Here is a 27,149-nt window from a genome sequence, read left to right on the forward strand (position 1 = left end):
CCACCACTCCAGCTCTTTTGTTCATTTGGTGCCCATGGTAATTTGTCTGAAGTTTGCCATTTGGTAATTTTTGCATAGCTAATGAAAACAAATCTAAGTCCTCTGCATCCTGTAGCTTTCTTTTGGTGTTTGATAGAAACTCTATCTTTCGAATGTAGCTACTAGAGAGCCTCCAAAACACAAGAGATTTACAGTATGTAGGTACAGCATAGACTAATATTTACAAGTGAAATGAGTTAAACATTTTTTATCAGATTATGAAATTCACCAGGTTTCTTCAAGTAACCACTCATTGTTGGTCTGTTTTGTCCCATTGGAGTAATCTATGAAACTCCCATTAACTAACAAGAGGCACATTAAAAAAAAAACAAACTGTTTACCATTCACACTCCACTTATCTTCTGATATAAGTGATGCCCGTACATGCTCAAGTCTATCTGATCAGTAACTTCAAAATCAGGAGTCTTTCTCTGAAGCGAGTGTGTTAAAAAAAACCCCCACACTTTATTCTCTCTTACTTGGTTCACAGTCAGAGGCAGGTTATTTTTTTTCTTCTATCAAGGAGTATAAAGAGCTGTCAGAAGTACCAGCACCATTTTCCATCTACAATATATATGCTCATTTCATTGCTGCAGAACCCCAGACAGTATGAACCTAAGTGATAGCTCAGCTGAGCCTTTTGCTGCAAACAATACACCACGGGCTGGGCAGACTTTTTTGCACAGAGTAAAAGAACATCTGGTGGCTGCTTCACAGGAGGACTCGCTGCACCTTCTTTATCACACTTCCACACCTGTGATCTCTCTTCGTTACTTCATCTTCCTCTCTTCAGATACAAGTTATTATGAATTGTTAAGGAATATTGCATAAGGTCTTCTACTAGAAAGAATTTACAGACAGAACCTGGTCTTAGATGAAACAATGCTATCTATCTGCCCTGACAGGTTTGTGAAGTGTGAGCAATTCTATTATGCACTCAATGCAGTTTTATCTTCTAGTAGCACATACAATTGCAGAGGATCACTCAACATTGTATTTTGATTGCCAAGCCTTTGGCCTGAGACCGTCTCTTGTTTAAGCAGAGCCTAATGCACTAGGGACCTCTTTTTTCTGTGTCCTCCAGATACTTCTGGGATGGAAATTCTAAATATTATCAGTCCACAAGACTGAATTATTCCTGAGCCCATAAAATATAATCTGCTTGGTGTTGTGCCAGTTGCTTTACAAAGTTAAATCTTTGTACTTTTGCTACAAAAGCACAAGGGAAAAGTTAAAACTTCATGCCCAAGGAGAAACGCAAACACACAGACATGGTGCTTACAGAAACATTGAGCTGTGAAAACTCAGCTGCTTCTCATCTCTAAAGTCCCCAGTCGCTGAATCTTCTGTTGCCAGACCACCAACCACCTACAGCACTCCAGCCCTACTACCAGCTTCCATCAGTGCATCCAACCATTGCCAGCAGGGTGCTGGCCAGGTTCCCCCATCACCTTGCTCTTTGGTGAGCACTGCAGTGGCAGACAAAGAGAGATGAAGGCATGAATCAGTGAGGTCCTCAGCTCCAGGAAAGGAACCAGAATGAAGAGTCACAGTAGCTGCTGAAACAACCTACAACCCTGCACCAAAGGAGCATGTGTTGGCATGTTCTCATGTGGGCTCTGGTCTTCTTACTGCAGCAGTTAGAAATTTACCATGATGACTGTCTCAGCTCTCTTCAAGGCACAGAGACAAGCGTTGAGCTCTGAGCGGGCTGGCATAGCCAGAGCAGGGAGGATTCAGCTCCTAAGACCAAGCCATGGGTGCAACACATCACTGCCCTCATCCTGCTTTTCACAGCCCTGCTGTCTACACACAGCTCAGGAAAATCTGCACCTCATCTACTCAGCATAGATACTCCTTTGCCTCCTGGGAGGGGCTGGTCACCTTAATATAGGGGTGGAGAGCTCTGCAACTGGAGGAATGACTAAAACCAGGTTTTGTACCACTGGGTTTTTTATGCCTTTGGAGAATTCAGCTCTGCCTCTGTTTGGCTCTTAGTGCTTTAAACAGATCTTCCAGCCATGTGAATCAAATTGTCACAGAATCTAGTAATTTCAAATCAGATCAAGTGTGAGTCTTGAAATTAAAATATATACAATCAATAGAAGTATTTTACTATCGTACTCTTGGGATAATTTCAGAGATGCATTACAGATTTCCATTGGATGTGGCTGAACTGATTTACTTAAGAATTTTGCTGTTTAAAACTGTCCTCTGTTGTCACACATAACATCTAGATATGCAATCCACCACTTAATTTTTATCAACCTCAGAGTATTTTTTGTGCCACACCCTGAAACACATCTACCATTCTGCAATGCAAAGAGCTGGTGCTGGCAAAGGATGTGGAAGCAAAAAGCAAATGGTGGATACAACAAAAGGGAAGCATATAAGACCATTACCCGCTATTGCTGCAAGCATCTCTTTGTGTTGCACAGCAAGACACCAGCCCAACTCCATCCAAGTTTTGTAGAAATGATGGATGGAAGAAGTAAAATGTAGGTTTTGATGACTATTTATTGACACAGCTTTGTGTTGTGCTTGTAAACAGGGGATTACCTAGTAGCTCCTTGGGAGGACCAGGTACATCATTCACTTATAGGCAATATTTGCTCACTCTTAGGAACACGGCATTGCCTATAATGGTGACAGATATGTGTCCCTTTGTGATTTCTGTGGTGCTTTATAGCAGAGGAGGTGAAGGAATGCAGCAACTCATACACTAGAAAGCTGTCAGTACTGGTGAACTTTTTCAGCAGAACTCAATGGCCTTTGCAAGGACCTTTCTTTACTTCTAACTATGCTGAGTCACTATTTTGGTGCAGCAGAGGGAAAAACCAAGCCAGAGAATGCAACAAAGAAACTGACAGCAGGTAAGTACAGTTTTCAAAATAATGATTGGTGGCAGAGTAGGAAAGAGTAAGTAAATTGCTGAAGGACAGGATTTATAGGTCTTTTGAAGATGGAGTGTATCTTGAAACTTTTACAGATGTTCCTCCTAGAGAATGCATTAAAGAAAACATACAAATGACCATACTTGGTCAAACCAAAGGTTTATTTTTCCTGGTATCCCATTCTCAACAGCATGAGCAGGTTCTCAGAATGAGAGCAGGAGGCTGTGCATGGTACATCCTCTGAACACTCTCCCAGGTTCAGCATATTTCAATCTTAAAGAACTTCCTGATTTATATGAGGTTTTCTATATTTATTAACCCTCAGGTACAAGGATTATCTGGTGTACATGGTTATATGGAGTTCTTTTCCATGTGCCCATGACATAAAGGAAAGGTTCAGCTTCCACTGCATCCTTTGGCAGCAAGTGACACCAGTCTAATGCTTCCTATGTCAAGGATATTTCTATTTGCTTTGAACCCAGAGCTACAGCACAATCCGCCTATTATATCAGATAATTCTACTTGGGAAATATATATATATATATATATATATATATACACACATACATACATATATACATACATACATACATATATATATATATGAGAATGATAGCTATACATGAGACCCAAAGAAAAATAAGGGCCAAACTGGAAGAGGCCAGTCTTCCCTAGATGGCACTGAGTAGTAATGATGATTCTGCACCACTTGCAGTGTAAATGTGGCTGCAAGGGTCAGCACTGTAAGACCAGCCTGAGATTTGACAGTGTGAGAGGTGCAGTAGAACAGTGAAGAATAAAAGAATATACTTTTAGCTAAACTGAAGATTAATAATTTTAGATGCTGCTACAAGGAAGCTGGTGAAGGAGATGAGGAGCCTGTCAATGGGCAGTCAGAAGAAGGGCAGTTATTACCTCAAGTGGATCTGGCAGAGATTGAGGAAGTTTTTAGCTCTGAGTTCATCCAATCTCCATTCCCTGCATTGGACATTCCTGCCCCTGAATTTTGCCAAGTAGCAGATTCATGACTTGCAGACTGAACTTAAGAGGCAGGTATCTCCCAGCATAGTGTTTGTGGACACAGGGATGGGGTGAAAACTAATGACAACAAACCATGTAGCACCAAGAGATAAAACAGTCAGTCAAATCTCTCCATTTTTGATATCTCTAAATGCAGGTAGACAGCAATTCCCACTAGGAACTGTTCCACATGGCAAATTGCAACACACACGGCAAAAATAGTGAGCTGCACCTCAGCAGCCCCTGTGACAGGATATAAAATCACACTTCCCTCACAGAAGCATTTTTATGATTCTCTCTGCTGCCACAGCAGAGAACTCTGCAGTTTTATGCCCACCATTTCCTGATCAAGAGAGACGGTTATAGATCATGAGGGACCTATTTGTCCTGAAACAGCTTTTTGCCAATCGATCTCATTGGCATTATGGGACCATGTCAGTGTAGCAGAAGCTAGCCAGCTCTTTGCTTGTTTTGAAGAACATTGATCTCACCAAATATACAGAATTAACCCACAGCCCAAAATCAATGGATGAAACCCTCAAATGCTCATGCGTCCTCTTACAAAACTGAGTGACAGCAAAATTTTGGAGGGAGTGCAAGTCTATTTACAGTTGAAAAGATCCCAGCAATGAAAGACCTGACTATAGTCCAAGTCTACTGCACTTTGTTTAAATATATACACCAGCCCTGGAACACAGCAGCTCCTGTCAAAACTGGTGTAACAAAAATGCCAACTATGGTGGATCGTCTAAGTGAATGGACTGGTTCATCTAAATCTTCACCTTTAAGAAAGCAAGTTAGCAGAAAATAAAAGATTACTAAATTAACCTGGAGGCTGTGGTAAAAAAAATAAAAAAATAAATTGAAACTTCTGGCTGTTTTGTTTTGTTTTTTTTTTTCTGGCAATACTGTACCGTGAATGCCAGTTGAGGCATCATCACAAAAAAAAATAAATATGGGTGGGGAGACATTTGTTCCTGAAGAAAAACAGGAAGCAAATGAAACGGTTGTGAAGTTTTAAATTTCATCTGGGTACGCAAAGACAAAACAAGGCAGCAGATGTATTTCCTTCCAACCTCACAGATCCCTGCATGCGGTGGATTTCTCCATCCTTGAAAGTACTGTGATGCACTGGGATGTCCATGGCTCAGACCCTGGAGCCTTCTGCTTACACCTGCATTTGGGTCAGATAGTGGCACAGGATTTAAAATAATCCAAATTATTTGTGTCCTTCTTGTTATTACTCAAATAATTATTCATTATTCTGATTGAAAAGTGCAGAGTAGCAGCACTGTAAGTCTTTGGAAATGGGTTTGTGGGACTCTAGTTTTTTGCTTCCTTTGGCTTTCCTTCTTCCCAGATAACTTATAATAGTTTTATATTACTACTCAAGCTTAGCATTTTAGTTAAAATGAGAGCAGTTTTCTGCGTGAATCTGCAAAACTGATCCTGTGTGTCCCTACTGGCAGCCACTCACAATCAGACTTTATGCACCCTAATGCTGGAAATGCACTTACCTAAATTAGATATCCCATTGCAGCAGAACTCACCGATAGCGGGGCAGATCAGCGCTGCCTGCACCCTGGGAATCAGCTGGCTACTCCTTATCTTGCAGGAGATTGAATTTGTGACATTTTTTATTCTAAGGCACAGCTGTCAAGATGCCAGAATTGTTGGTCAAGTCAGCTTCAAGAATAATGGCAAATCCCTGGCATTCTCAAATGGGTTTGAAGGTTCTCTGTTGCAAAGCCGCTTTGCACGGCTTTCTTTTCACAGTCCTTACCTTTACATCTTCGTTCTCACAGCCACTTCAGAGGCAATGAAAGTAAGGCAGCCACCAACCTAATCCATTCCATACACTGAACGATTTTGCAAGCTCAGCAGCCGTTGTATTGCCTGCAGGAACTCTCTTCTGAAATAAATCTTTTCTTCTATAAAAACTATTCGTGCATCTGCATATTTCCTTTCAGAAGCATAGGGGGAACTATGCCTGGGAAAAAAATGTAATGAAGGGAGAATTTTGCTCCGGTAATAGCCTATCTGGACCTCACAGGTAAAATTTGTGCTGTTTCTTTCCTTTGCCATGATACCACTTTGCAGCTGAGCTGACCCATTACCCTGCATAGGAAGGGACTGAGTTGTCATCTGCCAGCTCCCTCTAAGGAGCTTTGTAAAAGAGGCAAACCCCTGGCCCCACAGGAGAACACTCACCCACGCAGCTTTAGTGTCCAGAGCAACTCTCCAAGAGCCTCTGCAGTCACAGCTCTGCATGTTCGAGGGTGCCAGCACAGCCCGGCAGCTTGTGGCCCTTCCCTGGTGTCATGGTGTGACACAGTGCTATGGAACATGCCAAAGTGACAGAAACCCCTTTCTCTGCAGCAGCTGCTTTTGCCATGGCAGCTGTACTGCCACAGCAATGTCACTAAATAGATTTGGGGCAGAGGTGCTCTTTGGCTTTGCATTGCTGGAATTCTGAGCATTAGCTTCTCAAGCACAGATCTCTGCTTGGCGGGATAGAAAATAATCTTAAAACCCACTTCTAACACTCTCCATGGCTTGGGGAAGTGGAACACCGGGCCCTAGTGAGCCCCTAATGTAGCAAAATGCTTCCATTTAGGTTCGTGCCCTACTGAATGAAGGCTCGGTGAAGGCACAAAATGCATAAATGTTTTAGTGCAACGAATGAGAGCATTCCTGATGGCAGCTGGGAAGGGTTGTGGTGGCTGCTCTATATTGCCACCTAGGAATCTGTGTTCACATCACAGCCTGAGTCTTCAAAGTTTGCCAATTCATGTGCCAACACGTCCGATCTATACAAAACACAAAGAGGAACCCCACTAAAAAATAATCTCTGCTTTCACACCATACTTTAGATGCAGAGATGTAGCGAATCTTTCTTGGCTGTGAAGGTCTTACTCACTGTGCTTTTCGTGATGAGTACGAATCAGCCTGAATCTGTAATGAAACTCAAATACAGAACAACTTGTCCTTATTTCTGACCCTAAAAGTGGCATCTGACGTTTTTTGGCTGCTGGTGTGTGCCAGGCACAGGACTCTGGGTGTTGTGCCCTACCTGACCAGCAGCAGGGAGACAGGCAGAGGTGAAGTTTCCAGAAAGAAAAGTAAAGAATGGTTCCAGATCAATACTACAGCTCTGTCAAGACCAAAATTTTCAGATTTTGAGGAAAAGCATTGAAGTAGATAAAGACAGGGAAAGCCTAAAACTTGAGTAACAAATAACCCAAACTCCTGCAAAATCTTCCATTGAAAAGGCAGCTCTAGCTATCATTTTCATCCTCTCCATCAGTTAGCTACTGCTTAGCTTCTTTCCTGAACTGTGGCATTGAATATCAGCTATAAAATATGAGTATACAAGCATACTTAATCACTGTTAAGTAGATTCCCCAGACAGAAAAATAAAATATGCTGCTTGTGTTGGATGACAGAGCTGGATGCAGCACAAATCAAATTCTACTGGTTTTATCAAGCCACTGCAACATCCAGGTGACCAAGAAGAGTTCAGCACTCAGAAGATACCTCTGGACATAACTAGATATACAGATGATTCTGCTCATTCATAACATCTACTAATTAAAAAAAAAAAAAAAACAACAACCCTACACACACACAAAAATATGTTAAGCAATTTTGAAAGTCCAAACCTATCTCAGCAATCCTGGAAATGGGCTGCTGGCTTGGCAGTGATCCTTCTTTGAAGAGAAGCTCTTCACAGAGACCTGCATCCCAGATTCTCTAAGTCAAGCGATTTCTTCCAGGGTGCCAAGCAAATGCCCCCCCATCTCTTTTCTTTTGCAAAATATTGTAAATCCCAGGGCCAAAACCGTGTAGCTGTGCATTCTCTTGTGGTGTGTTTTGTGTGCATCAACTTTCTGACATTCAATGAAGAATCAGACTCATATGCTTGAAGAAACATACCTTTTTTCCAGTAAAATTGTGATATGGAAATATTTAGCTGGTTTTCATATTTTTGTGATAACATATGTTGTTGGACATTCTATCTGTGCTCCTGAATGTTCACTCACTCACGAAAATGTACTGACAAAGGGAACCTCTCTGTCCTTCAGATCCTGCGTTAACTTGTGCTTTGAGAAACAGAAGGGAAAATCCATATTCTACCTTTTAACCAGGTGTACATGGTTTGGAATTAGACTAACCATAAGGATAAATTTGCAGAGATACTCTGAAGACAAAAAAATGTACTTAACAGAATTAAGACAATTCAAGTCATGAGGAGTTAATGGTGATATACGCCGCAGCCTTTAGCTGCTTTTATCTACTGATGATACTGATCATTATTTACAGCAGCTGGTAAACCTGACTGGTTTCTTATTATGGCCAGTTCCAACTCATTATTCTCTCTTATTTGACCCCCATGTCAGACAAGAAATGGTGTGTGACTTTAGAAGTTACTGCTCTTTATCAGAGAAATCCTGAATTCTGTTAAATAATTGTTGGAATCTTCTTTCTTTGTCAGGAACAAAATCAATAGCTCCTAATAAAAAAAAATAAAAAAAAAATCTGTAATTTTGAGAACAGAGCTGGCGTTGCTTTTACTTGATAAAAGACAAATTTATTAAGAAAATTAATGTGCCCAGAGCAAAATTTCTTAAAACTGTCCAGTAAAAAAAAAGGTATCACAGAATCACAAAAAATAGATCCAGCCATCTTTCCTCCAGCCAGCTCGTTCTCTCTGCCTCTCTCCTTCATGTGCACTGCTCTCTTCCAGAGCCCTAATTCAAGTGCATTCACTGCAGATTCACCTCACTCTTTGGCCATTGGTTTCCAATGCTGTCACTTTTATTTTTCATGCAAGAACATTTTTCTTTTCTGCAAACTATCACATGTTCCCCATGCATCCTAATTTGTAGCTCACATATTTTCCCCATCTATCTTTATCCCATCCCATATACCTCTTTGAGCATTGTTTTCATGCTCCCTACCTGGGTTTTCATCTCAGGCTGCCTCTCTTCTATTCAAACACAATGTCCTGAAGTATGACTGGCTTTCTTAATTTCAACCTATAAAAAAACTGAACCTGGCTCAACAGCAGGTTTATAGCCTTATTACTTAAAACGTTGTTACAATGAAAAGATCTCCTGGTTCTGTGTGTGTAATAAATCTCCAGAGGGGCAGGCACAGGCAGGTTTCTGTGCTGGCTGTCTGGCAGTGAGGGCCCTCACTCTGGCACCTGTCCTGTGCTCAGCCCAGCTCCACAGGACACTGGGACACAGCCCGGGCACAGCTCCACGAGAAGCTGGGACACAGCCAGGCCTGAGCTATATAGGGATCTGGGATGCAGGGAGCTGGTGGGCAGAAACATGCACATAGGTAGAAAGAAGCAATCTGGACATAGAAGATCCTGCTGGTCCATCCCTTCCCTGCCCTTCTGGAAAAAAAAAAAAAAAGTAGCAGAAGCCTCTGTGGCAAGTCGTCAATCACTTGCAGAGATTTTAAGGATGGACACTGGAAAAAAGATTTGGAAGATACAGCAGCAGTAAAGGATGAGAAAAGAGGGCTTGTGCATGCTCATCAATTCCTGACAGGAACGGGGTTGAAGTGAAAACCCTCCTGATGACCTCTAACAAGCAACTGAAGCATGAATATGGCAGCTAATTGAGAGCAGAGCTGATTGACTCCACTGCACTTAGAGACACCAGTTAGAAAAACACAGAAGAAACCTCAAAGAAATACGGGAAATTACATAGGACACAGGCAGAGAGTGTTAGATGTTAACCTTTCACCATGAAAAGCAGCAAAATGCTCAAATGTTAATTTAGAGACCAAAGCTGAAGGGCTTGCACCTTTTTGCCTATTAAAGTCTTTAGAGCAAATAACCATTTTTGCAGCAAAAAGAATTACAAGAGGCTATTAAACACAGGCAATAATCTATCCCTGGTTGTATGCAGAGGTCTGGATTGTTTTTAGTGAACTGTAAAATTTTGTTCGTTTTCAGATGGTTCTTTGTAGGTTGCTGCATATTTTCCCTGTGGAAGTGATGGCAAATACAAGATTAGTAATGTATGCAAATTTTTAATCTATCCTTAGAAATTTTAACTGCACCCGCCTCAAAATAAATTGTCCTCTCTTTAGCTTCTTAGAGAGAAGAATGCAAAAAGATAGCCAGTCTGGCTTTTGTTGTCCTGTTGCATGTGTATTTGTGTGCGTGCATGCGCGCGTACGTGCACGTCTAGGAGTGCTGCAGCAGGTGCTACTCAAGGATGTGCTGACACTGAAATTCCTGTTTATTCTCAAAGCCGTCATTGTGCATCAGGTTCATTTATTATCTGACAACAGGGATGGTTTCCTTCTCTAAATCAACCTGCAGGCGTATTTGTGTGGAGCCCTAAGATGAATTCGGCAATAACCACTGACCACAGCCTGGTCTGGAAAAACCCAGTTTCAGCCACAGGTGTATTGTGTACCTTTCATACAATGCAAACAGGTAAAAATTAATGCTTAAGTCATCTCCTAGCGCTGCCATGAGACATAGATGGCAGTACAAATACTTAACATTGTAAAATGAAATTAATATTATGTCCTTTAATAATGCAGCCATTTTATAATAGAACTATTAATAATGAGCATCATCTTATTTTATTAATTCTAGAGCTATAACACTTACACCAGTGACGTTAAACCATATTAAAAATGTAACCAAAAAAATCACCGCTGAGAACCACAGAAATTTTGAGCTGTACCGAGGTCCCAGCACTAGGGAATCCTGTGTTCCTGTCTGTCCTTAGTCTCCCTGTCCATGACAGTATTTATAGTGTGTGGTCACATGTTGAGGAAACTTGGATGGTATAAAGGCATAAGAATAACTATAAACGAAGCAAAAATGAGCACCCTGGAGTAGCAACAATAAGAAAACCAGAAGGCTTTTGGAAAGCAGTGCATTTTATTCCCACATCTCATTCTGCAGTCTTCCGCTGATGCTATTAAAATACCTCAGGACGAGGCAGTATTTTTATTTTATTGTGCGACAGTGTCTGTTACTGAAAAACTGGATTGCATTTGCCAAATTCCCATTCTAATTTAGGGAATTTACAGGTAAAAACAGAACACAATATAATCACATTTCGACTACACATGCAAATGTACAACATTGTAACAGCAGCTTTTTTAATAGTCAAAACTGTTTGAATTTCCACAGATTTCTACTAATAATTTAACAACAATAAGTGGCAAAACGTTAAACCGCCCCCAGGAAAAAGTCCCAAACAAGAGTCCAGTGGGAGAGCTTCCTACAGCATGTGTCAAACACAGTGTGTGCACTATGGGATCTAAGACTGGCATCCAGGTGGTATGAAGATCCATATTTTTTGTGGACAGAAAACACTGAGTACAGTGAGGACAGATCAGAACTGTGGGTTTCTCTCCAGCCATCTGTATGATTACAATGCAGTTCAATATAGCAATGACTTCAGTAACACAGAAACTATAAGTCATAGGCACAAACTTCTTTAGTCTAGGATACATTTGAAAAACTAACAAAAGCCCTATTATATTAGCCTAGAAACAATAAATAGTACTTTTATTGAAAAGAGCCCATATGGAGCATGAACAGAAGGTAAACGTATCTTGGCGTACAGCCAGTACCTCTTAAACACAAGCTATACATAAGATGTGATGTACAGAGCTCCATGCCCTGTCCCCCAGCTCAGCAGCTACAGGCTTTTAGCATAAATGTCCTTTTAGCCATCTCTTTCAAAATTCATGGGTGATGCCAGGTCAGCCAACATCTGCAATCATTCTGAAAACACACTGCCACAGCACCTGATGTTTCTGCCTGCATTAATTGACAAGAACCTAAAGCTCCCCCAGAGAGCAGTTTTGCAAATATTCCCTGCTGGGCAAATTGCTCACTTCAGACTGAACGCGCTGGGAGGCTAATGCTGCCTGCTCAGCTGGAGAGAGCACTGGGCTAGGCACTGGTTAATTAGGGCTCTGGGAATAATTGATTTTCAGTTCAGTGGCTTAATAGATAATAATAAATAATTATTAATAACAACAATAACAATATTAAAAACAACAGCAACAACAACAACAAACTTGGTTCATTTTTTCAGAAAATGATAACAGATTTCAGTCTGTTGTCAAGGTGGCCCCAGTGGCTGCAGCACCCTTTTGGGCTGAGAAATACTCACAGGCAAATCTTTTCTCTGTCTAATCTGAGCAAAGGTTCCACCCACGTACTCCCACCTACCAAATGAAATTTGGTACATCTTCAAGCGAAGAAACAGTCAAACATTTGTTTCCACAGTCTTTCCAGTTAAACACATGTGGGACAAAATTCTAGCAGAGGTCTCACTGGAGTGCCTGCCTCCCGCTTCCCACACGAGTGTTTGAGTGTCCAAGGGAAAAAGCAGCTCTGCCCCTTGCAGCCCATGGGGACAGGGACAGTCTGGGTGCCGGGGAGATGCTTCTACCAAAGCCATGGATGTCCTTGTGCCAAACACACTGAGCATCCCACTCCCCAGGCACACGGGATCTGCCGGAGCACCAGGCAGCTCCTGCTGCCTGCCCTTTGTTCCAGTGGACAGCACAGAACAAGGACAGCACGGGCAGATACGCACAGAAGAGCCACATACCAGCACGTGGCCAGCACATAGCAGAACTGTCCTGCTAAAGCATCCCTGGGAACTTCAGAGTTGGCATCCCCAGCCCTGCTCTCAGCCTCTGCTTATGAGAGAATGTATGGAGAGGACACCTGGGTTTCAATCCAGGCTCTGATTCATCCAAATTTAGGGTACAAGGAGGGATAACACAAGGCACACACTTTCTCCCTAAATTTTTATAGCCCTCCCAAATCAAATCAATACATACCAACATTTCCAAACTCTTCTATTTGAGTCAAGCTAATATTCCAAATGCTACGTGTAGTTAAAGCTCACAGATAAACATCCTTCTTTTGCCAATCAAAGCTTCTCAGAAGCTGAGATCTGGTTCTGCTTTCATGTACACCACCACAAGACTAAAGCACTTCTACTGAAGACACAAAGCACCCAATGTAAACCAGGTCCAAGGCTCAGCTTAGAGGGATTCAATTTGTCAGATAAGAGAGTGATTTTACATCAATATAACTGAAGTGGCACAACCTCTAGCGCTGTTGCAATTGTATTGACACAGAGGAGCACAAAAAACCACAGTTAATATGAGTTTCTATTGTAGGAATTAGTTATGCAGAGTACCTATAATTGTGTGGTTACAGATACAGAAGCACATTGACAGAGCCCCCAGATGTGTTAAAATCACTAGGCTCCAGACACAATCTAAGGTATAGGCCACTGCTGTGTCACTGCCAAGTATCTCAATGGCATTGATGCCCCTCATACTCCTGGCTGCTGGGCAAGCACCCCTTGACTTCCCATTACCCAGCTCTCTCTGTGTCTGCAGCAGAGTGTCAGCACCTTAGCTGAGGTGGGTCTAAAGTGACATACTGAAAGCAGCTGAAAGCAAGCCCAAAGCATGAGCAAACTATGACCTTTTGCTTTTGACAATGAGGTAAAGTCATCCTGAATGATTTGGATTTGTAAGCAATGATGTGGAAATGTATGCTCTGCCTTCCCCCTGTACAGAAAACCAGGTGTCTGTCCTCAAGCAATAGGTTTTCAAATCTACTTTTTTAAGGGTTTGGTAGCTCTTCATTTTCTATCAAATAATCCTTCTTTGTATAATTAGCACCCCTCACCAACCTCCATACTCCAAGATAGGCTTCTTTCAGAGAGCTTCTGTTCACTTCTTGTGTGATGGTGGATTTTCCGGGAACCGCAAGTGCCTTGGCTGATTTCTCAGTGATATCCTTCTCTTCCTCTCCACTCTGTCTCTGCCCTGTGGATGATCCTTCCACCGCTGCTTCCTCAGCCCCCTTCCCCTGGGAAATAGTCTCCATGGCAAACAGAGCTTGGTCTCCAGCCTGCCTTTTCCCTTCCTCTTCTCTAGCTTCTTTCTCCAGGTCCTCATAGTTGCTCTGCCGCCTGGTCTCAACGTACTTGGCCACGCAGTAAATGACAGAGCCCAAGGTGTTGACCACAACACCAGCTATAAATAACTTCGTGGGCTCCACATCATTGAATGCCACCATGCCTACCGTGATGGTGGCTATGCTCTTCACCACACCTACAAAGCTGGTGGTCACAGCCGAGTTAATGTAAGTGCAGTGAAGGGTGGTAAAGTTCATGGCACAGCTGATCAGGACACAAGCAATAAAGATGCATACCATGGCAGGGTCCTTCCACCCCGGGAAGGACCAGACGTTGATGGAATCCATGCTGGCAAAGGAGCAGATGATGAGGAAAGGGGTGGCTGAAACAGCGATGGCATACTGAGCTGTCAGGGGTCCATATTCACTATCTACACTGGTTTTCTGAATGAGCACCAGGTAGGCAGCGTGTATCAGCACGGCCAGCACACCTGTCACATAGCCCATAGCATCCCCAGTCAGGTCACCAGCTCCTGTCACAAGAGTCACAGAGAGAAATAAGCATAGGTGTTGTACATGAGACAGAAAGAAAGCTCTGTTTTGGACTAGAGGGATATTTAGGAAATAGGCATCATTGCACTTTCCATAACACTCAGGATTTGTCATGCTTGTCCTAAGTCTTGCCTCCCAACAAATCTCTTATCCATTTTTTCAGGCTGCAAATATATTGAGTGTTTTTCATACCCCCTCCAATATCCCCTCCAAATCCCACAGCCAAAACCAGATTCACTTCTCCCTTTTGTGAAGACACTGGAAGATTTGCAGCTGAAAACACACAGACACACACACAGACACACACACAGACACACAGACTGCGACCCTGAGTGTCCTGTTGCCATCACAGACACATGCCAGCTCTGGCTGGCTGGCTGAGCTACCTGCCCTCCAACCCACTGGCCACTCTGCCCCCTCTTACAACGGAGCTCTATGGGATCCCTGAAGCAACAGTCCTCCCGAGCCCCCTGTCAGCCTCTTTGCAGATTAACTTACACACTCTGCATGTGCTCTGTTGTCTGAGGAAGCCCCCAACCCAGGAGTGCTGTCAGGCCACAAAGTGCCAGCTTTGTCTCCCACCCCTCGGAAGCAACACGGTTCCTCCTGGCCCCAGAGGCTGTAGCTGACCCCTAAGCTTGCACCTGCCCCAGCAGGGCTGTAGTTGTGCCATGGGCTTGCAGCTGCTCCCAGAACATTACACCAACCCCTGTAGATGCACCCACTCGCCATAAGAATCCCTCCATAAGGTCGCACCTTCCCTAGTAGGGTTACAATAAGGCTGCACCTACTCCCACAGGTTTACACCGACCCCCATAAAGATGCACCTATGTCCAAAAGGTTGTACCGAGCCCTGCAAGGATGTACCGATCAGAGCGGGGCTGCATCCCCCTTTGCAAGGCTGCACCTGCCAGCCCGTGAGGCTGCACCTGCCTCCGTGGGGCCGCAGCTGGTCCCCAGGACTGCACGTCCCCCGTATCCTCGCGTCTTTCTCCCCGGGCTCTCGCTGCCCTTCCCGTCCCGTGCCCAAAGCCCAGATGGAGCGGCTACCGCTGCGACCGCCCGTCCCGTCCCGTCCCGCTTTGTCCCGTCCCGCTCTGTCCCGTTCCGTCCCATCCGGCTCTATCCCGTCCCGTCCCGTCCCGTCCCGTCCCGTCCCGTCCCGTCCCGTCCCCTCGGTGCGGTCGCGCTCACCGGCCAGCGCGGCACCGCAGGTGGTGATGAGGACGGCGACGAGGACGCCGGGCGAGGGCATGCCGTCGCGGAGCACCAGGGCGCCGGTGACCAGGGTGACGAGGGGCAGGCAGCGCTTGAAGACGACGTACATGGGGAGGCTGAGGCCGCGCAGCGACCAGAGGGTGAGGGTGGACTGCAGGGTGGCCAGGGCGGCCACGGCGGCGAAGGGGCGCGCCAGGCGGGGCCCGAAGGGCGGCAGCGCCGCCAGCCCCCGCCGCCGCAGCGCCTCCAGCCCCAGCGCCGCCGCCGCGCTGCTGAGGCACTGCAGCAGCGTCAGGAAGGCGAAGTGGTAGCGGGCCAGCAGGAACTTCAGCAGGATGTTCAGCGAGCCCGAGCACAGCCCGTGCGCCACCGCCACCGCGACGCCCCGCGCCCGGCCCCGCCACCGGAGCATCCTGGCCGCGCACGGCCCCGCCGCCGCGGCCCCCGGCTCTGCCGCCCGCCCGGCCACCCGCGGCGGCGGCGGCGGCGCGGGGGGACGGGGACGAGCAGAGGCAGGGGGCGGGAGGAGGCAGGACGCGCTCCCGGCAGGGCAGCCACCGCCCCCGACGTGTCCCCCCCGCGCCGCCCCCAGCGTGTCTCCCCTCCTACCCGCGTCCCCTCCCCGCCCCCGGTGTGTCCCCACGCCATCCCCAGTGTGTCTGCGTCTCCGCTGTCGGTGTCCCCCATCCCGCCGCCCCCGCCCCCCGTGTTTCCAGGTTCGCCGTGCGGTGTCCCCCGGAGCACGCCCGGCTCAGCGGGGATGGGAAGCCCCCCGCTGTCCGCAAGCCCTCCCGACTCCGCTCGGATGCAGGAGGACGGGCAGCGGAGCGGGCTCCGAGGCTCTTTCCCCGCGGGGGAAAGCCGCGGGGCGCCCGCAGCTCCGCAGCCGAGTGCCGCCGGCCCGAAAATAACGTGGAAGAGCCGTGGGAAACCCCACGTCTCTTGTAGAACGGAGATCAGTGCAGGCCCGCGCGTTCCCAAGCAGGGAGTACCGCTTCTCCTACTCCCCGAAAGTATACAGCCTCCCGGGGAAAAGCATCTATCGAGCCTGCCGGCAGCATGCCTCCCACTGCTCCCCTGCTTCCTCGGCTTATCCGGGGGAGCGCCTTCTGGGGCTGCAAGCGGCACAGAGACGGGAACCGCTGCTAAGAAAAACAGGGAGAACCGGGTTCTAGCAGAGGGAATTGCTTTGAGAAGTTACCAAAAATTGGTAGCCACACGGCTTTCAAAAGTGATGTTTTAAAGCCTGGTAAAGCTTAAATAAGCTGATCGCTCCTCTCGGCTTTCCAGATGAAAGTTTTAACAGGAGATGGTAATAAACCGTATTGACTCAAAAGAAAAGGCAAAGCAAAAGCAGTTCTCTCGGGCAGCCAGTCCTCTCTATCAGTCTCCTGCAGTGTCAGACAACACAAAGGAAGGAAAAACTATACTTTTATTCAGAGCTGCCTTATAATCTTGAGCCCTCTTTTAACATACTCCAGCGATTTCTCTCATCAGGAAGGGCAGGGGAAAGGAGACAGGGCAAGGTTTATAAAATGAAATGAGGTATGTGTTAAGAATGAGTGTCTGAAGATGAAAACTGGTAATGCAGGAAAAGAAACCACAGGTACTGGAGACCAAGTCTGGTTTCAGAATCCACTGGAGAAATGTGCCAACACATTTTCATCAGCCTCTATTTGGACTCACCCCAAGCCCACATGCAACGCAATTTAAAGGAAAGCGTGGGTCACCTCAACAGTGTTTGCACATGGGAGAAAAAAAAAATTCCTGCCAAGTAAGTGCAGATGGAAAACAATCAGACTGTGCTTTCTGGAAATACTGTAGTCATTTGGACTATGCCTGAGTGTATCCTCTGGCAGAAACAATTTTGTCACCTCACCAGTGAAATTATCACTAGAGAAGTGAATCTCTGGCATTACAGAGTATCAGGCTGCAAAACTGCTTTGGGCGCTAAATATTTCCTTGATTGAAACAGAAAAACAAATGTATCAGAAACAAAAATTTTAATAGACTATTTCTCTTGCAAGGAATGTAGAATGATCATCCTAGTTCAACTGCCTGACCAATGCAGGGCAGACCAGAAATTAAATCATGTTGTTAAGGGTATTTTCCAAATGCCTCTTAAACACTGACAAGCTTGGGACATTGACCACCTCACTAGGAAGCCTGCTCCAATGTTTGAATGCCTGCTTAGTAAAGAAATGCTTCCAAATGTCTAGTCTAAACCTCCTCTGGTGCATCTTCGAACCATTCCCATGCATCTTAACACTTAAATTCCATGGGGGAGAGATCCGCACTTCCCTATCTGCTTGCCCTCCTTGGGAAGTATCAGAAAGTGATGACGTTTCCTCTCAGGCTCCTTTGCTCTGAACTAGACAAGCCCAAAGCCCTCAGCCTCTCCTCACAGGACATGCCTTCCACCCTTTCACCAGCTTTGAGCTACGCTTCTGGATGCATTCAAGGATCTTCTGATCCTCCTTAAATTGTGGAGCCCAGAACTGAATGCAGAGCTCAGGGAAAGGCAGCACCAATACTGTTTGAAAAGTCAATTGTTCAAGTACCAAATCCTATCTTTTGGAACTCACCTGCGCTGAAAGGGCAGCTTCTCTTGCACCATCTCTCATGGTACTCCTAATTTTGTCTATAGCCAGCCAAAGGGAGGTGGAGAGGAAGGTGTTGTCCGTTGCCAAGTCACCCCTTTTTCAACATGGATTGAGGCCAGGTCAGTACTCCCACTGCCTCTCCACCACTTCACAGTCACACAAAGTGTTCTGCTCTTCACTGGGGAGGACTTGAATAAAGCAACAGGGAGACATCATCACAGGTGACACTGCAGTGAAGGTACTTCTCCACACCGGCTGTTTCTGTGTCCAGAGGGAACAGTGGCTGCTCAGTTCATACGTTGACTCTGTTAAAGAGTTCTGGCCTGGCAGTGGGGCAGATCATAGCAATGAATGGCTCTGTGGTTCCTTACCCTAATAAGAAGATTATGACACCTTAACTCTCATCCTTTAAAGGAAATTATGCTCACTTCTGCATTTCACCTAGCTACAATGACACAGGTGAGAGGAAAACAAAACTGCAGCAAATTGGTGTCTTCCTAAGGGCATAGATTTTTTATAATGGCTTCTTGGATCAAAATGGTAAAGATGTCTATAAAATGTTTAATAGAAAATTTGCTTTTATTGCTTTAATTAGAGTCTAATGCAACCATGAGGTCTATCAGGGAAGAACTGCGTAGAGCTGTATCCATTCCCCATCCCATGACCATGAGCACAGCTGAACAGTTCTACCGAAAGACACAGTACACCCTGCTTATGCAGCAAAATGTGAGGCCAGCACTTTACTTGGCTAGAAGACAGAGATCACTTCATCACTGACACATACTCTGCACAAGCAGACACAAAGAATAATTTAAAATAGCTTTCCTTTATGAAAATGAAGATCTGATGGGACACACAGCTAGGAAAAGTTGCATAAAGTATGGTCTCTACCAGTACAGGGGAAAAATGTGACCATCACCCAGTATTCATAAATGAAATAAACCATGATTATGATACTTTTCTTAGAAGATACCCTCAGTATCTTTCAATGCATTTGCTTTTTGAACATTTCTTAATTGGGGAAGTGAACACAAGAGTATAGCCAAAGATACTGTCTGCAATTATTTTAATAGCATTATAGAACAACAAATCCACACCTTTAGAACTTGATTAATCAATATGTTTCTTGACCCAAAGAGAAACCCAGACTTAAATAAAACAAAATCTTTGACAGGAGCAAGTTTGAAAGTAGAACACATTACATCTTTCAGATTGTTATTAGTTGTTTCAGTAAACAAAAAAAATATTGGAAGCTAGTATTTTGGTCATAAAATAAGAAGTATTTCTTCAAAACAATTACAGCAAATATTCCCTGAGAATTAAGAATTAGCAACAACTATTGCCAAATTGTTATTTCTGTTACAGTGCAGAAATGTTATAGCACATTCTCACCATTCAAAGATCACACAGGAAGATTAAAGGCCACAATTTTTATTTACTATGTGCATCTTCTGGATGTGCTCATCTTTCAAGAGAATTAAATCTGGATACAGCAACCCTCAGCACTGAAGCTAACCAGGACATGAGGGGAGAGAAGGCAGTTGAGGAAAGATTTAATCCATGTGCTGAGTGTGCATGTTCAGAATTCCTAATTTTTCCCCCTGCACTAGGTTTTCTAAATTTTCCCTTCCAACTGATAGGCTATGGCAGCATTCTGGAATAACCCACTCTCTCTGTCCCCCCAGAAACATGCATATAAAATATACACCTGCCACCAAAATGCTCCACTCAGACAAGCAACTTGTAATCAAAGCAGAAAAGGGAGATGAAACAGAAGAGTGGAGGAACTATTGAAGTTGAAATAATCAATTTTAATGCCTAAAATTAGATTTTATGGCCCATGGTACTGCTGAAAGCTGCATGCAGCACAGCTTTATTTTGCATTATTCCTCAGCACACAGAATTAAAGTGCAGTAAACGTTTGGGATTTGGTACAGCACACTGTCGTGAAAACAAAAAGATAAAATCTATTTTTTGTTATTAATTGACCTCAAAAATATGTCAGTCTGGGGGCAGTTTGCATTTGACCAAGAAAAATACAAGATCCAACTGGGATCCAAATTATCAAGTTGTAGAAGAAACTTTCTTCCTGTCCAGTCCTATATACCACATCAACATATGCATGTCTCCCTGTGGCTACCTGTTAAGTTTCCTGGCTCTTTCTCCAAGATAGAACAACCACTCTTTCCTTCCAGCTTGCTGGTATTAGCTCAGTTGAATTCTTTCCTTCATTGCTTCAAAGCATCCTGCAGATCTGGCAGTGTCTGCTTTGGTTGATCTGTGAGTGCTGCAACCCAGAAGAGTACAGATTTTACTAACAGCACACTATGAAAACCTGACCAGAGATCTGCAAAGACCCAACCTGCAAAGAGTCTTTTGATGGTAGTGGTAGTTGAGATGGGCTAACAGCAGAAAGGAGACAGTTTGAAAAAGGTAAAAAAATGTCTAGCAGAAGACCAAGAGAGAAGGCTATCATATACCAATGAGTGCTGTAGTGCTATCACAGTTTGATCCTAAAACACTATTCAGAGGTGTTTGGAGAAACAGAACATCTGAAGATCTCTACCTGCCCCAGAAAACTTAGATGGAAGTACCAGCATGTGGGCTGAGGGGTCAAACTGGGAATGCAAAGTATTCAACATACCTAGAACATGTTGTGTAGTGACTGCAATAGTTTGTCCATGCTGGATCTGCTATGCTTATATCATGCAATTAATCCGCATGTATATAGGTGACCTGGTCTGGACATCAGTTCTCACTTTGGCCAGGCTGTCAGAGGTCCAGAAACACTGGATACATGGCCACATTCCTCTTCTGTTCATTGGAAAAACTTTCTAAGTGAAAATAGAAGTCAAGTCTAATAGAAGAGATGGTTGCTCTATCTCTGAATCTTGAGAACTGTGATCCAATTAGTTTAGTATATATTTCATTTTTTAATAACCATTTTCTCTATTATCAGAGTATCTTTCTACATAACTTCATCAACTGTCTTACCCAAAGAGATCTAAAGGAAAAATACATGAAAATAATCTTTACCATCTTTGTGAAGAGGCAATCAAAAAGGTCAAACAAATCAGCTGGCTATAAACTATGACATTTACTGTCAATCAAGAGTAAATGCATCATATTGCAAAAGAAAATAATGCAACGTGACTCACAGGAAAATATAAATGCATCTGGGTGATACAAACTTCAGTTGACATTACAGTACTTTACAGTAAAAAGCCTTTATTTTCTTTTCCTTTCCTTTCTTTTCTACAGTGACATCTCAAAACACACTGCCAGTTACTTTTAATCTCTATAAGGAACAAGAAGATTCAGACCTCTGCTCTCATCATTAGCCAGTAAGATCACAAACTCATGCTGGTTATTCAGCTCTGAAGACACCACTGACACCTGCTATGGCCACTCTTCAGCCACTGAATAGCTGTGGGACATTTTGCTAGCTCAAGTACTACCGGTACAGTAAACCAAGCCTTAAAGTCTCCACATGTTCAACACTCCATTCAAGCAGTTTTACTTATAAAGAGACACTGAGATTAGTGACACTGTTGACACTTTAGCACAAGTCTGGTTGTGGGGGAAGAGAGAAAGGTTCCTGGCATGTCAGATCATCTTCTCTTCTAAACAGGAACTGCCAGACACGATGGAGTATAGATCTTGACTAGTTCATCCCAAGCACAGTCCACCACCTACAAAGCAAACAGAATCAATTTAGATGCTTCAATGACAAGTGTCATTTTGACAAAAAACACAGGGAACTTAATTCATATTGTGGATTTAATACGAGTTGGTACTCTGACTTACAGTGCTTCAAAATGATACAATAACTAGATTTGTTTATCTTTTTTTTTTTTTAAACTTTACTGAGAAACATGAAAATTAACAACCTCCTATTTTTTATACTCCCCATGAGGAAAGCAGGGAAACCTTTGGGTTTCAACTAATTGTTCCAAATAGGCAAAAGAATATAACTGAAAATTAAATTAAAGAAGGACACATGAAAGTCCAGACCTTGCCATGTTTCTTCTCTTTATAGAGTCTTAGGATCCTTTTACCATAATATCTAAACATTTCATGACCATATCTGAACAACCTTCTTATACTTGCAGATACAGAGATTTGTTATAGACATTTTCCTAATGTCTAGTGCTGAGGAATGGAAAAGTTCAACAAAATTATACAGGAAGTTTCCAGAAGAATTAAGCCAGAATTTCAATCTCATGCTTGATAAGCTATGAGCTTACTGTCTATTGTTGAGAAGAAAGATGTGTATTTGCTGAGCATTGTGATTTGGAGGCTGTGGTTTTGCTTCAAGCACTACCTAGACCACCACCAGTCTGATCAGAAGTGGTGCCACTTGCGGCAAAGGCATCTTATAAATACAGTGACTGATCAGAGTATAACTGAAACTTTTCTGAATCCAATGTCCCAAGCTCTATCCTAGATGAAGGCTTGAACTTAAAACCAGAAGATTAACCTAAGTCTATAGTGTTTAAAGATTTTAATAACTAACAAGATCGAAAGGGAAAAGACTACAGAATGCTTTAGGTTTGAAAATTAATTGAAAATGCACTTTAGCGTCTGTAACAAAGTGGAAGGGTTACCCATACTGACAATTACTCAAAAAGATGACTTACCATATATATTCACAACATATTGTGGGAGACAAGAACTAAGGCAAACAGAAGAAGAAAGAGGAGAGCTAAAGAGAAAAAGCTGATGAGGTCCACAAATAAATGTCAGCCAGCCTGGCTGAACCCATATTGCATTATCTTTACAATGTCATTTCCAGTTGGGATCACAAAAGATACAGTATTGGATCCTCTGCACAACAAGCTTCCTTCTGCTGCAGACTGCAATTCCTGTTCTCTTCTAGAGCCAGAATGAACAGCTGCACAGTAAAAATTTGGAAATCCAACTACAGTATTTGATTTCAGACTATAATTAGCCCATTTTGTGTTTACTATACTGCACTATTATTCATTTTTATTGCTTCCTTAGCTGGTTCTACTTAGTTATTTGAAGTGCTTTCCATATACGTCTAAATGGGTCAAAAAAACTCTTGACAATATGTCTGTCTATTCATACGACATAATAGAGCTTTCTGTAGCATAATGTTCTGCTGCATTGCAGTCTCTCAAATCACACCAAAAAGAAAATTTGAGTTTTCCACTAAATGCAGTGTAGAAGCTGGCAATCACATAAACTGCAGGTTTTTTACTATTCTCCACAGCTACAGATCAATGCTCTATAGGCAATACTTTCTATTCTTGTAAAGAAACAAGAAACAAAAATAACATTTGGAAAAAATCCCATGGGAATTCCCACATGTTATCAATGTAATTAGCATCCCTGAAATCACCTCTGAACAAATATAGTTATAGAACCATTTAATCTAGCAACACTAAAAATAAACAGGGGATTTTAAAAGAGTTTGAAAAGGATCACTTGAGATAAGTTGCCCAACTTATTGACTTAATGATATCACATGAAAGGAGAAAACAGCCAGCCGACAAGAGGAAAACAAAAGCTACAGTAAGTAACAGTGAATCAAGTTCTCCTGTGCAGCAGCAAGTCTATAATGGAATACTGATACCAGAAACCTTGATGAAAATACACATGTGAAGAACAGCATACAAGTATCTATGGGAAACTGGGACACTGCAGCATGGCAGAACATTAAAAAATGAAATAGCATCTCCATTTCTCCATACTTTCTCCAAAATACAGCCAAGACCGTCAGAGAAAGGGGCCAACTGTAAGCCAAGAGTGCAGCAGCCAGCATTCATTGATGGAGGGTGCCACGTGCCCCTTTGCAGTAGCTCAGAGATTGTCACTGCCTCAAATACAAACAACTAAGATGAGTCCTAAGATAAAGAGAAGGACTTGTTCATGCAGCAACTGCATCAGTTTACAAAATGTCTCTTCTCGCATTTTGCCTTTTATCTTGTGACCTGCCTTATACAGTGGTCGTACAACAGTTGTGTGCCTTTCCCCAGAAAAGGAGAACATGGGATATTGAATGTAAGTGCTTTAAAAGTATTTACAAATCTCAGTTCTCATGTGATATATGACCATTTTTAATACATACTTCAAAGCATTTTATCCTTTTTAAAAAAATAAACTAAATGCTATTTAAATATTAAAAGAGAGGTAGAAATTTCATTGGGATGAAGACTCATCCAGCACACCACAGTAAATAAATATAGCATACAAAAAGGGTCAGGTTCCTAGAGTTTATATTTTGATCAAAGAGATGATGTTACTGACAGGTGAAAAAAATCCTCCTGTGGTGGGATGAAGACAAAGGAAAACTGAAAATGGACTCACACTTTATTTGCACACCTGATAAAAGTCTCTGCCATTAGGAGCATGAAGGGATGGAAGTCTGTCCTCCTGTAAAACACATCTGCTGTCTCGGGGACAAATTTTACTCAGAGATTCAAACAAATCTCACTGATTTCTGTTTTCAGAGGATGCACGGGGTTTTTTATTTTTTTTTCAAAGTGATGTGCCAGCAGAGCAGAGGACAGTTTATTTCAGTTGCAAAGAACTGTATAAATTGCAATATCCTTATAATATTGATTATTTTGCATGGCATGTTTTGTATGTCATGCAACTTTCATTATCATTTATGAATACTCTTGTAACTGTAGAATGCAGTTTTACTATAGCAACTTTTAGCTATTGAGCTGCAGGGAAAAGCAGAATAATTAGAGCTTAATGGTAAAACATGAATATTTTTCGTTGTACTGACTGGTAAGCTACATCAAGAAATAATGCAAATAGAAGAAGCATTCTAAGCCTGGTAATTTTCATTGTAACTAAGGCTATATGGAACAAAGGCAATCTAACAAAATGACATTTATTAATTGTCTTTAAGGCTTTTATTTCAGTAGCAAAGTTGCAGTACCAGCATATACACTAAAGGTACTATACTGTCATTACTGCAGAATAAATATCATGCCAATTTATCTGCCAGCAAAGTCACAAAAACAAATACAAAAAATGGGGATCATTGTATTTCTCTTCACGAAAAGCCAAAAAGCAAGCAAGCAATCAAAAAACTGCAATCATCCCAGAAAGCTAATTGCTTGACTAGGAAATCATGGTTCCACTCAGCTAAAACAGCTATGCTGTATTTTATTGAAATGTTTATCCTTGTCCCAGAGTATAACAATGTTTTCCACCAACTGATTTAATACTGACATCCATTCATTTATCAGGGCCATTTCCATTGACTCACTAACTGATTTACTCCTTTGACAGGCACTCTGTTTCCTATTCATCACAATCATCTTGCCTTGCAATAGACTTAGACCTTTTCCAGCACCCGAGGGCAATCCATTCAGTCTAGTGCAATTACCTGCATGACATTCTGCCTCTTTACTGTTCGGAAGAAGCAAGAGAACAAGAGAAAACTCCCAAGTTAGCCACCAACTTTTTTTATTCAGTACTTGAAGGCACAATAAATCTGCAAGCCCTAATCAAGATTAAATATATTCAAAAGAACAACTAAAAACTTAAGAGTTCAATTACCCTTTATGAAAGGGTTTAATCAGAACAAAGTACAGCCTTCTCTAGATTAATATCTCCAGAACTATCTTGGTGCCACTGAGTTTCCAGAGTGCTCATAATGAATCACATGATAATACATAAATGTGCCTGAGAGAGACCCATTTCTCAGCTTCTCCCCACCCCATTTTCAAATGAAACCACTCTTTTTTTTTTTTTCTTCTGTAGAAGAGTCAGAAAAAAAAAAATCAGTTCTGGACTCCCATTAGTTGTGTTTCCCTTCCTCTTTTAGTTTCTTATCTTCTGTGTCTTCTCAAACAGAATTTAATGGTCTATTTATATCATTATTATGTATTTTTGAAGGATCCCGAACATCCTCTAAACTCGTGGGATTGAGATTAATTGAAGATAAAGCAAGCTATTAGGTTTGCTACTCATCAAATTATTTTCACAGGTGAACATTGAAGCTAATTGGTCAAGTGCATAATGGATCATGCATGAGTTTAAATTCATTCAATACTTATTTTCTTCAAGAAAATCTGGACCATTACTGTGGCCTGTTTGCTTAGAAGTTGCCAGAGTGAACTGCAGAATGCCAACCTTTACATGCAAGTGAAAGTGATGGGAGTTTGCAAATAAAAGTTTTTATTTTCAATGCAGTTCACTGCAATGGTGCAGTAACACCATTTTTTTTTTTAAATTTACTTTTGAAAAAACACACCTTCATTTAATTATTATTTCCAGTAAAGACAAAATGAAACAAACTCTGGAGCAGAACTTCTTATAAAGATCTAGGTTCAAACTAGAGTTATCAGAAACAGATGCTCCAAATGCTGCTTAAAAAATCTGTTTCTTTCTCAACGGAAAAAAGAGATAAAAGACTTGAGGGGCATTATTTTTCACATTGCAAAGATATGTCACTAAGAACTGATCTAAGAAGCCAAGAGCTGCTCATCAATTTTTCTGTTGCTCTGACATGGGCAATGGGAAGATGACTTGGAAGTTATGCCACACATTCCTAAATGCAAGTCTTCTAAGTGTGCTTTCATCAGTAAGTTGTAAAGGAAATGGAGATGTGAGTTGCAGGTTAGAAAAAAAATCCTTGAAATCTCCAGAGATTTGGTAGCAATTCCTCTGTACTTTAAAAATTCGAAGAAAGACATCACCTCAGTCTTCCAAGAACTGGCTTAATTGGTAATTTTAAGTTCTGTAGAAGATACATTGGAAATGCAAAATACCTTTCTGTGCTGATACTGACCGTGGTGACCCCAAATCCAGTCAATTTACATCAGTGAAACTGTTTTCTAATGACCTTATCTGACCTTCAAATTTATCCTTCAGTTCAGAGTTAAGTTCAGTTCC

General features: G+C 42.7%; 2 protein-coding genes across 3 annotated transcripts in view; both read right to left on the minus strand.

The window, feature by feature from the left end:
- Positions 1–10,949: 10,949 nt before the first annotated feature.
- SLC35D3 (solute carrier family 35 member D3) lies at positions 10,950–16,078 on the minus strand. Its single transcript, XM_058835622.1, has 2 exons — positions 15,643–16,078; positions 10,950–14,429 (listed from the first exon to the last, which is right to left on the minus strand). Exons 1-2 carry the CDS (start codon positions 16,076–16,078, stop codon positions 13,600–13,602), a joined length of 1,266 nt encoding a protein of 421 aa, XP_058691605.1. The 3' UTR covers positions 10,950–13,599.
- A 3,240-nt stretch (positions 16,079–19,318) lies between these two features.
- The window catches only part of PEX7 (peroxisomal biogenesis factor 7), a 50,696-nt gene continuing 42,865 nt past the window's right edge, over positions 19,319–27,149 (minus strand). For both annotated transcript variants that reach the window (XM_058836638.1, XM_058836639.1), the window contains exon 10: positions 19,319–21,961. In XM_058836638.1, the coding sequence (XP_058692621.1) occupies positions 21,893–21,961 (69 nt within the window). In that variant the 3' untranslated portion in view covers positions 19,319–21,892. The remainder of the gene's footprint in view (positions 21,962–27,149) is intronic.

This window comes from Poecile atricapillus, chromosome 3, assembly GCF_030490865.1.
Source record: "Poecile atricapillus isolate bPoeAtr1 chromosome 3, bPoeAtr1.hap1, whole genome shotgun sequence".
NCBI classification, from domain to species: Eukaryota; Metazoa; Chordata; class Aves; order Passeriformes; family Paridae; genus Poecile; species Poecile atricapillus.

Coding starts and splice junctions, on each gene's coding strand:
- SLC35D3 (XM_058835622.1), bottom strand. CDS start 16,078: ATGCTCCGGTGGCGGGGCCGGGCGCGGGGCGTCGCGGTGGCGGTGGCG. Junction 14,430..15,642: donor CTGCGGTGCCGCGCTGGCCG/GTGAGCGCGACC, acceptor CTCTTGTGACAG/GAGCTGGTGACCTGACTGGG.